Here is a 10,079-nt window from a genome sequence, read left to right as displayed (position 1 = left end):
GGCTAAGGTTGGTTCAGTGGGTTGTGTAGGCTTCCTGGTGGAGGGAACTGGTGCCTGTGTTCTGGTGGATGAGGCTGGATCTTGTCTTTCTGGTGGGCAGGACCGCATCTGGTGGTGTGTTTTGGGGTGTCTGTGAGCTTATTATGATTTTAGGCAGCCTCTCTGCTAATGGGTGGGGTTGTGTTCCTGTCTTGCTAGTTGTTTGGCCTAGGGTTTCCAGCACTGTAGCTTGCTGGTCTTTGAGTGGAGCTGGGTCTTAGTGTTGAGATGGAGATCTCTGGGAGAGCTTTCACCGTTTGCTATTACGTGGAGCTGGGAGGTCTCTGATGGACCAATGTCCTGAACTTGGCTCTCCCACCTCAGAGGCACAGGCCTGATACCCGGCCAGAGCACCTCAGCCACACGGGTTTTGGGAAGTCTGAGCAACCAAACCAAAAAACAAATCCACCAATGATAACAAGCGCTAGAAAGCATACTAAAAAAACAAACAAACAAACAAACAAAAACCAAAATAAAATGGACAGACAGAACCCTAGGACAAATGGTAAAAGCAAAGCTACACAGACAAAATCACACAGAGAAGCACAGACATATACACTCACAAAAAGGAGAAAAAGGAAAAAAAAAAAAATATATATATATATACATAAAAAAAGAAAGAGCACAACCAAATCAATAAACAAATCCACCAATGATAATAAGCTCTAAGTACTAAACAAACAAAAAAAAACCAAAATAAAATGGACAGACAGAACCCTAGGACAAATGGTAAAAGCAAAGCTACACAGACAAAATCACACAGAGAAGCACAGACATATACACTCACAAAAAGGAGAAAAAGGAAAAAAAAAAAAATATATATATATATACATAAAAAAAGAAAGAGCACAACCAAATCAATAAACAAATCCACCAATGATAATAAGCTCTAAGTACTAAACTAAGATAAACATAAAACCAGAAATGAATTAGATGCAGAAAGCAAACCCCAAGTCTACAGTTGCTCCCAAAGTCCACCGCCTCAATTTTGGGATGATTCGTTGTCTATTCAGGTATTCCACAGATGCAGGATACATCAAGTTTACTGTGGAGGTTTAATCCGCTGCTCCTGAGACTGCACAGAGAAATTTCCCTTTCTCTTCTTTGTTCTCATAGCTCCTGGGGTTTGGCTTTGGATATGAGCCCCCTCTGTTTGTAGGTCACCTGAGGGCATCTGTTCCCCACCCAGACAGGGTGGCGTTAAAGTAGCAGCTGATTAGGGGGCTCTGGCTCACTCAGGCTGGGGGGAGGGAGGGGTACGGATGCGGGGCGAGCCTGCGGTGGAGAGGCCGGCGTGACGTTGCACCAGCCCGAGCCGCGCCGTGTGTTCTCCCGGGGAAGTTGTCCCTGTATCATGGGACCCTGGCAGTGGTGGGCTGCACAGGCTCCTGGGAGGGGAGGTGTGGATAGTGACCTGTGCTTGCACACAGGTTTCTTGGTGTCTGCAGCAGCAGTGTTAGCGTTTTGTGCCTGTCTCTGGTGTCCATGCTGATAGCCACAGCTCATGCCCATCTCTGGAGCTTGTTTAGGTGGTGCTCTGAATCCCCTCTCCTCACACACCCCAAAACAATGGTCTCTTGCCCTTTAGGCAGTTCCAGACTTTTTCCCGAACTCCCTCCCGGCTAGCTGTGGTGCACTAGCCCCCTTCAGGCTGTGTTCACGCAGCCAACCCCAGTCCTCTCCCTGGGATCTGACCTCTAAAGCCAGAGCCTCAGCTCTCAGCCCCCACCCGTCCCAGCGGGTGAGCAAAGAAGCCTCTCAGGCTGGTGAGTGCTGGTCGGCACCGATCCTCTGTGCGGGAACCTCTCTGCTTTGCCCTCTGCACCCCTGTTGCCGCACTCTCCTCCGTGGCTCCAAGGCTTCCCCCCCGCCACCCCCTGTTCTCCTCCCTTGAAGGGGTTTCCTAGTGTGTGGAAACTTTTCCTCCTTCACAGCTCCCTCCCAGAGGTGCAGGTCCTGTCCCTATTCTTTTGTCTCTGTTTTTTCTTTTTTCTTTTGCTCTACCCAAGTACGTGGGGAATTACTTGCCTTTTGGGAAGTCTGAGGTCTTCTGCCAGCATTCAGTAGGTGTTCTGTAGGAGTTGTTCCACATGTAGATGTATTTCTGATGTGTTTGTGGGAAGGAAGGTGATCTCCACGTCTTACTCCTCTGCCATCTTGAAGGTCTCCCCCGATGTCAATTCTTTTAAACTTACTGACGTTCATTTTTATGGACCAGATATGGTCTTAGTATATGTCACATGGACAGTGACAAAAATGTGCCTTCTGCTGCTGTTAGGTGCAGTGTTCTAAAAATGTAGATTCGATCCTGATGTTTGATGGTGTTGTTGAGTTCTATATTCTTGGGAAATTTCTGTCTAGTTTTCTATCAATTGTTGAAAGAAGGGTGTTGACATCTTCAACTATGACTGTAGATTCATCTATTTCTCCTTTCAGTTTTTACTTCACATATTTTTTCAGCTCTGTTGTTTGGTTCATACAAATTTAGGATTGCTTTGTCTTCTTAATGGATTGAACCTTTTATCATATTATAATGCCACTGTGTCTCTAGTAATTTTCTTTGCTCTGAAGTCTACTTTAACTGAAATTAATATAGCCCCTGCTATTTTCTTTTGAATAAGGTGTGCCTGATGTTCTTTTCATGCTTTATTTTAAACCTGCCTATATCATTATACTGGAAGTATGTTTCTTGTAAACAATATATAGTTGGGTTATATATGGAATACACTTGCCAATCTCTGCTTTCAATCAGTATATGTAGACCATTTACCTTTAATGTAGCTATCGATATATCTGAGTTTGAAACTGCTACTTTATTTCTAGTTTTCTTTTTATTCTCTGCTTCTTGCTTATGTTTACTTTTTACCTGCCTTCCTGTGGGTTACTTAAAATTTTTAAATTCTATTTTGATTTATCTATAATATTTTTTGAGTGAATCTCTTTGTATAGCTTTTTTGGTCATTGCTCCAGATAGTACATTATATATACATAACTTATTACAGTCTACTGGAATTGTTATTTTGCAATTAGAGTGAACTATAGAAAGCATATTCCCTTTATATCTATTTACCTTCCCCTATTTATAATTGTCTTAAATATTTCCTCTACATACATTTAAAATCACATCAAACAGCATTATAATTTTAGCATCAACCATCAAATACATTTGAAAAGCTCAGGAGGAGAAGGAATGTCTATTGTATTTAGCCATAGTTTTTGCTTATTATATTCTTTCTTCCTTCCTAGTGTTTATTCCAAGTCCTTTCTTCTAATCATTCCCTTCTGTTTAGAGAACTTCCTTTAGTCATCCTTTTAGGGTAAGACTGCAAGTGACAAATTCTCTTAGCTTTCCTTCATCTGAGAATGTCTTGATTTTCCCTACATTCCTAAAGGATAATTTCCCTAGATACAGAATTTTGGGTGGATAGTTCTTTTCTTTCAGCATTTGAAAATGCTGTGCCAATCCTTCTGGCCTCCATGGTTTCCAATGAGAAATCCCGTCATTCAAGTTGCTTTTCCCTATACATAACACATTGTAAACTCTCATTGCTTTCAAAGACTTTTTCTTTTTCTTTAGTTTCAAAAGTTTGACTATTACATGTTTTGGTGTGGATTCCTTTGGGTTTCTTTGGTTTGGGCTTTTCTCATTTTCCAGGACTTTGATGGCATGAAGGTTAGATCTTCTGTTATAGTCCCACAAGCCCCTGAGGCTCTATTTTTTTTCCCCAGTCTATTGTCTCTCTGTTGTTCAGATTGAGAAAATTGTATTGTTCCATCCTTATGTCCACTGATTCTTTCCACTGTCTCCCCTCCATTCAGTTTTTGAGCCATCCATTGAGTTTTATTTCAATTACTGTATTTATTAGCTCTAAAATTTTTCTTTGGTTCTCTTTATATGTTCTGTTTCTTTACTGAGACTTTCTATTTCTCTGCTAAGACTTTCTTTTTTTCTCATTGTTCCAAGTGTGCTCATTATTATTGCCATTGAGGCTTTTTTTTTTTCCTGAGGGCCTCTTTAAAATCTTTGTCAGATAATTCTAACATCTCAGTCATCTCAATGTTGGTATTAATTGTCTTTTTTTTCTTCCAAGTCTAAATGTTCTCAGTTCTTGGTATGACAAGTGATTTTCTTTTGAAACCTGGACATTTGGGGTATTATGAGAGTCTGGATCTTATTTAAACATTCCTCTGAAACTGCTCTAGTAGGGGCAGTAGGAGGAGGGCCAAGGCTGCCTCATTACTGCCAGGTAGGGGTAGTGGTCCAAATTCCCAGCTTGGTCTCCACTGGCACCAGAGGTAAGGGGCTCCCTGCTATTGCTGGGCGGGAGTAGGCGTTCTGGCCCCCACTAGGCCTCTACTGATACCATCCTGGTGGGGAGGGATAGAAGTCTCTCATTACCGTTCCCTACAAGGCGTCCAGTGACACTACGGGGGCAGGGGGGTGGGTAGGGTAGCCTCTTTACTGCTGGGCAGTGTTGAAAGTCTTGACTCTCCACTAACACCACATCATTAGGGAAGGAGTTGGGGTACCTTGTTTCAGCCTGGTAACAGTGGAAGTTTAGGCTCCCCCCTCAGCCCTGGCTGGCAGAGGTGGGGACAGGGCCATAGGTTTTTCTGTGGTGTTTGACTAAAGTAGCACAGTTATTGTCTAAAAGTTTCATCTTGCTAGACTGCCCCTTTCTTGATCCTTAGCTAAAGACAGCAGGCTTTTGCTGAGGCTTTTTCTGTCTGCACCCATTGTCATTCTTAGGTTGCCAGCTTCTTTAGCTCCAAATCTGGCAGACATGAGACCAAAAGAAAACCTGAGAACTCATCAGGTTATGTGATTCCTCAGATCCCAAAGTCCCTAGGCAGTCTGCTTCGCTCCACCTTTTGGAGTCTTTTTATGTCTGTTTTATAAATAACATCTAAGGTTTGTACTTAGTTGTACTTAGCAGGAAGAAGAGGGAAAAGTACATCTATTTCATCTTCCCTAAAGTTAAAGCAGGCATAAGTTTTATGATAAAACATTTGCTTGTGAGCTATACATTATTTGTTTATAAAAGACCTTGGGACATGAATTCCCTCTTATCTGGGTCATGTTAAGCCATTTTTCTTTTGAGCTATATGGCCAAAAACAACTACACATGACAGAAGCCAGGATGGGCTGATTCCTTCATCCTCAATTAATATCTGGAAGGTAGTCTCTGAACTTCAGTCTCATATAATTAGAATGTATTTTGTGAGTGATAGTATTGAACTCCGCAGTAAAACAAACATAGGACCTTATAACATTTCTATCCCTCCTGCCATAGTGTATGCATACTGTTTAAGACAGTAGTTCCTAAGTAGATGGGAGGTTAAAAGGGGAGCGATTTTGCCCTTCTCCCCAGGGTCTCATTCAGCAACATCTAGAGATATTCCAATTGTTATGACTTGGTGGTGGGGAGGGTGATGAGAGGATCATACTACTGGCATCTACTGGGTAGAGGCCAGGGATAATTCTAAACATCCTACAATTACAGGACAGCCACCCACAACGAAGGATTATTCAAACAAAAAGTTAAGTGCCAAGGTTGAGAAACCCTGGCTTAGATGTTTGACCTACATTTGACAGCTGAGTTTAATCTTTAGATATTCTGTGCACCTTTTGGCCTATGTAATTGTTTGTGGAACTCTGAATGCTAGGTCTGAAAGGGCCCTGCCCAAACTCTCAACAGAGACAGCACACCCTGCCAGGACTGTCTTATCCTTTGGCTTTCCCTCCAGGGACTGGCTCCAAATTAAGATGTCTAAAGTAAAGAACCATATTCCTTGCTTATCATGGAGAGAACATTGTTTATATAAACTCCAAATGTTTAAAACAAGTGTCCTTATTGTAATCTTAAGAATTTTTAAAATCATAATTTAGATACCACTTTTACACTTGCATTCTCATTGCTTCCTCTCACCTACCCAGCCACAGCCATTTTGACAAATTCCCCATTGTTCTCTTCTCACCCTAATAAAACTTCTGAAATCAAAATAATGCAAAATTCCATCTTCTGGAATTGTCGGGTGGGGAGCAGGCAGAGGCAAAGTTTTAAAAGCAAGAACAAAATCTAGCGACACAAAAAAATCAATACAATGGAAGGCAGGATGGGACTGAGACATTTGAAACTGGCCAAGTCTTACAATGCAGGGCTAGCTAGTGACCCTAGCTTCTGACCCTAATCCTTCAGGCCACTCTCCTACATAAAGCAATTCAGGTAACTGAAGCACCAGAAAAGGATACACAAGAGAAATGGAATACCAGAAAGAACAGAATTCACTGTCCCAGGGCCCATTCGTCACTGATACACTCCCTTCTTATATTCTATTCTATTTGAACCCTTCAAAATGTACTTCCTCTATGGGGCCTTGCTCTAAAAGTGTAACTTGCCCCAACTGTACAGGACCTCCAGCCAGCTTCTAATATAGGCCCCTCTTCATGTCACATGTCTTGACTATGTCACAGAGTTCTTCTCACAGGGGCAGGCAATGAGGCTTTGTTCTTTCCATTGAGGCTCTCCAGTGTGCATCCCTGATTCATTTTCTGTTAGGCCCACAGAAAACCTAATTAGAAATACCCATTTTGAAATGGCCTGAGCAGTCACACTGATCTTGCTCAGTAACCGTATCGAGGTATGGGTCTTAACTGAAAACATTTGTCCCATTCTGCCGACAAACATTAGGTCAAAGACGACACTGGGGACTCTTGTCCTTACACGTTTTTGTTTCCTTAATGGGCTTCAGGATCACATTCCTTAAATCACAGCCAAGAGTATATTCTGGGCTGAAACTATTTCAAAGACATAATGTGGCAGCAGTATTCTGTGTACTAACAAGAGGTTTGGAGCTGCAGCCAAGAACAGTAATAGAATCTTCTTCCCCCCTAAGTGCCATTCTCATTACCATTCTCAAAAAAAAAAAAAATCTCTCTCTCTCTCTCTCTCTGTCCTTTCCTCCTTCCCTTCTTCCCTCCCTCTCTCCCTCTCTCTCTTTCTGTGTGGGACTCAGATTCCCCTGTTATTATTTTTACTTTGAAGGTCCCTGTCAAGGCGAAGTCTACATAATGAACAAAATATCTCAAACTATGACCCTATCTAGCTTTGCTCCCTGCTGGGGACACATCACAATCAACAAATAGCCAGCCCTCGCATGGTTCCAGTCTACTCTCTGGGGTGTGACCGGCTGGGATGGAATCCCAGCTCTGCTCTGCCTTAGTTGCAGGACAGTGAGCCAATCCTCTTAACCTCACTAAAGCCAGGAAGCCTCTTATGTAAAATGGGGCTCTTATGGGTACCCACCTGATGGGGTTGTCATTGGGACAAATAATCACTTATAGTGTCTATAATTGGGAAGACCTAGAAAGTAAATTTTTAAGATATTTTAAGAGAACGGTTTTCACTGAAAATAGTACAGAACTCTTATAAATTCAACTTATTAGTAATATACTAATCTTCTTAAGATATAGATTCACTGTTAATAATAATAAACTGTACAGAAAAAGACTCTTTCATATAAAACATCTGCTAAATTAATACTAAATCATCACAAAGACTTTGAAAGGAAAGGTTACCAGTGATGCATTACTCAGGTCAAAAAACTAATGTTCTTTGTACCAGTTTTTGAAATATACTCTCAATTATTTTCACTTTTTAAAGAGAATATACTCCCTCGATGGAAAATTCAAAATTCAAAGAACCTGAATAACACCCCTAGCTTGTCTAGCTTATAACACACCACAAGCACTGATTTTATGTTTGTATCCTTAAGTTACATGTACCCAGGAGAAATACTACTCTCCTTTTGGGTCACCTACTTCCATTTTAATGTCGTAGTTCTGGCTGAGGACGCTCTGGATGAGCTCTTCGATGCTCTGGTCGGAGGCCAGCTGGGCCTCGGACTGAAGCGAGGTGATGATCTCGATGGATGTCGGGATCGCTCGCACGGGCCGCGGGGCCTGCGGGGCGGCCTCCCGCGCGTCGCTCGGCGGATTGCTCTCGCGGTCGGTTTTGGAAACCGACACGGGGGCTTCCCGCGACTCGCCGCGCGAGCCCTCGCGCAGGAAGCGGGTGTGAATCCTCACTCTCCTCAGCCGGCCGGCCGCCTCCGAGTCTCCCTTGTCGCCGGACAGGGGGCCGCCCTTCCTCTCTCTGGCCTTGCGGGCCTCCGCGAGCCGAGCCGGCTCCTGGCTCGCGTCGCGGCCCCCGGCCGGGTCGAGGACCGGCTTGGAGCCCGCGGGCCGTGGGCTCCTGACGCCCTGGTGCGCCCGGGCCTTCCCGCTGGGCGCAGGTGGCGGCATCAGCACCACGGGTCTGGACGTGCCCGCCCTGGAGGCGATGACCGGCGGCTTCTTCTGGGGCCGGTGCCGGAGGAACGCGGAGCTCCGCAAATAGAAGTCCTGGGGGCAGAAGGGCCGGGTCTTCCCGGAAGCAGCCGCCTCGCTCGGGCCCGGGGGCCGCGCTGCGCCTCGGGGCGCCGGCTGCGGGAGGGCCGCAGCGAGGGGCGCATGGCCTTTGGCCCGAGGGGAGCCTGATGGCTTTTGGGGTCTGGCGCGGGAAACGCTCCACTTCCCCCCATGCCGGGCCGGGCCGGGGACCCGGAGGCCGAAAACCGGGACTTCACCCACAGCCGGCTTGGAGGCCAACTTCTCCTTGAATCGGAGAAATTCCTTTTTAGCCTCCTTGCGAACCTTCTCAAGCTCTTTAAAGATGTACGATTCTTCTTTGTATTTCAGTCCAAAGTGCTTAGAAATCGTCGACATCTGGACTAATTTGTCCTGTGAAATAACAATAAATTAATATATACATATATACATGAAAACTACTGATAAACAAAATTCCAGCTCAAAAAAGCTTCTCATGGTAGAGCGCTCACTTTGCTTGCTGAAGCACGATGGGTAGTATTCGTTTATATCATTTTAAGTCCAACTATTGGCCTTTTCACAGGAATAATGAAAAGCCTTTAAATCAGTAACATTTTCGCAGTGAGCGTTTCCGAAACCCCTACTGGGTTTACTTTAATGTTTCTTTAGACTATAATGTAGTGCCCCAATTCCAGGCAAGAGAGACCACACTCCACATAGGCATAGAAGATCTAAAGTAACCCTGCCAAGAAGAGAGAACAGAGGTCAAATGTGGCCTGGATCCTACCTGCAAACATGTTTTTCAATTGCTCAGGGTTTTTCAAAAATATTAATTCATAGCCAACAATTTTAAATTGAGAGATTTTCATATAAAAATGCAGATTTGCAGTTTCTCTGGAAAAAAAAAAAATGAAGGCTCTGGCAATTCAAGACCCAAATCCCTACTCTTGTGGCAGGGTAGCAATTTTCCTTTACTTCTCCAGCTGGTCCCGGGTGTCTCCGTTTCTTACCCAGCCCACTTGCCTCAATGTTTGACAAGAAATAAAGCAGAGTGTATGAAGGGAGAGAGGTGATCAGCCACAAGGTAGGCTGCAGTGAGATCAGGAGGACTTGAATGCCAGGTGTTTGTACTTTTTCTGTGGGCTACTGGAAACCATTCAAAAACTTTTAACAGAAAAGTGGCTTGATAGGTTCTGGGGCTTGGGGGATACTAATGTTAAGTGGGAGAAAGAATAGAGAAAGGGCAAGTATGAGTCTGCAAGGCCTAAGGCCTGGGTTTGGTAACAGAGCCGAGAGAAAATACTATATAAGATAAAACTGATAGGATCTGACCAATGACTAGGAATAAATAAAATAGCAACTTTGAATCGCTTTGATGAAGTCTTGGTCATAGCCAAGTACATAAGAAAGCTGTTGCTAAGTCACTGAACTTTATGCTTAAAAACTGTTAAGATGGTAAATTTTATGTTTATGTGTATTATCACAATATAAAAGAAAAACTTATGCTATTCAGCAGAGCCAGCTATCTATAATTACAAGTGAATTTTGAGATCTTGAAAGCTCTGGGATCAATACCAAAAGTCAGGATAACAAGAAATACAAATAGAGAATGGCTAATGACAGAGTCTTCCGACACTCACAGGTGGGATGTGGGAGGAGCTAGAGCAATCAC

At 43.7% G+C, this 10,079-nt stretch overlaps 1 protein-coding gene across 1 annotated transcript in view; it reads right to left on the bottom strand.

Moving 5' to 3' along the window:
• TTC6 (tetratricopeptide repeat domain 6) overlaps nucleotides 1–8,806 on the bottom strand; it is a 214,333-nt gene extending 205,527 nt beyond the window's left edge. Inside the window, exon 1 of the mRNA XM_024114964.2 lies at nucleotides 7,862–8,806. Within this exon, the coding sequence (XP_023970732.2) occupies nucleotides 7,862–8,806 (945 nt within the window). The remainder of the gene's footprint in view (nucleotides 1–7,861) is intronic.
• Nucleotides 8,807–10,079: the final 1,273 nt, after the last annotated feature.

The sequence above is a fragment of the Physeter macrocephalus genome, chromosome 11 (assembly GCF_002837175.3).
Source record: "Physeter macrocephalus isolate SW-GA chromosome 11, ASM283717v5, whole genome shotgun sequence".
NCBI lineage: Eukaryota > Metazoa > Chordata > Mammalia > Artiodactyla > Physeteridae > Physeter > Physeter macrocephalus.
Note: the sequence above shows the minus strand (reverse complement) of the source record. Positions and strands in the feature narration are given on the sequence as shown.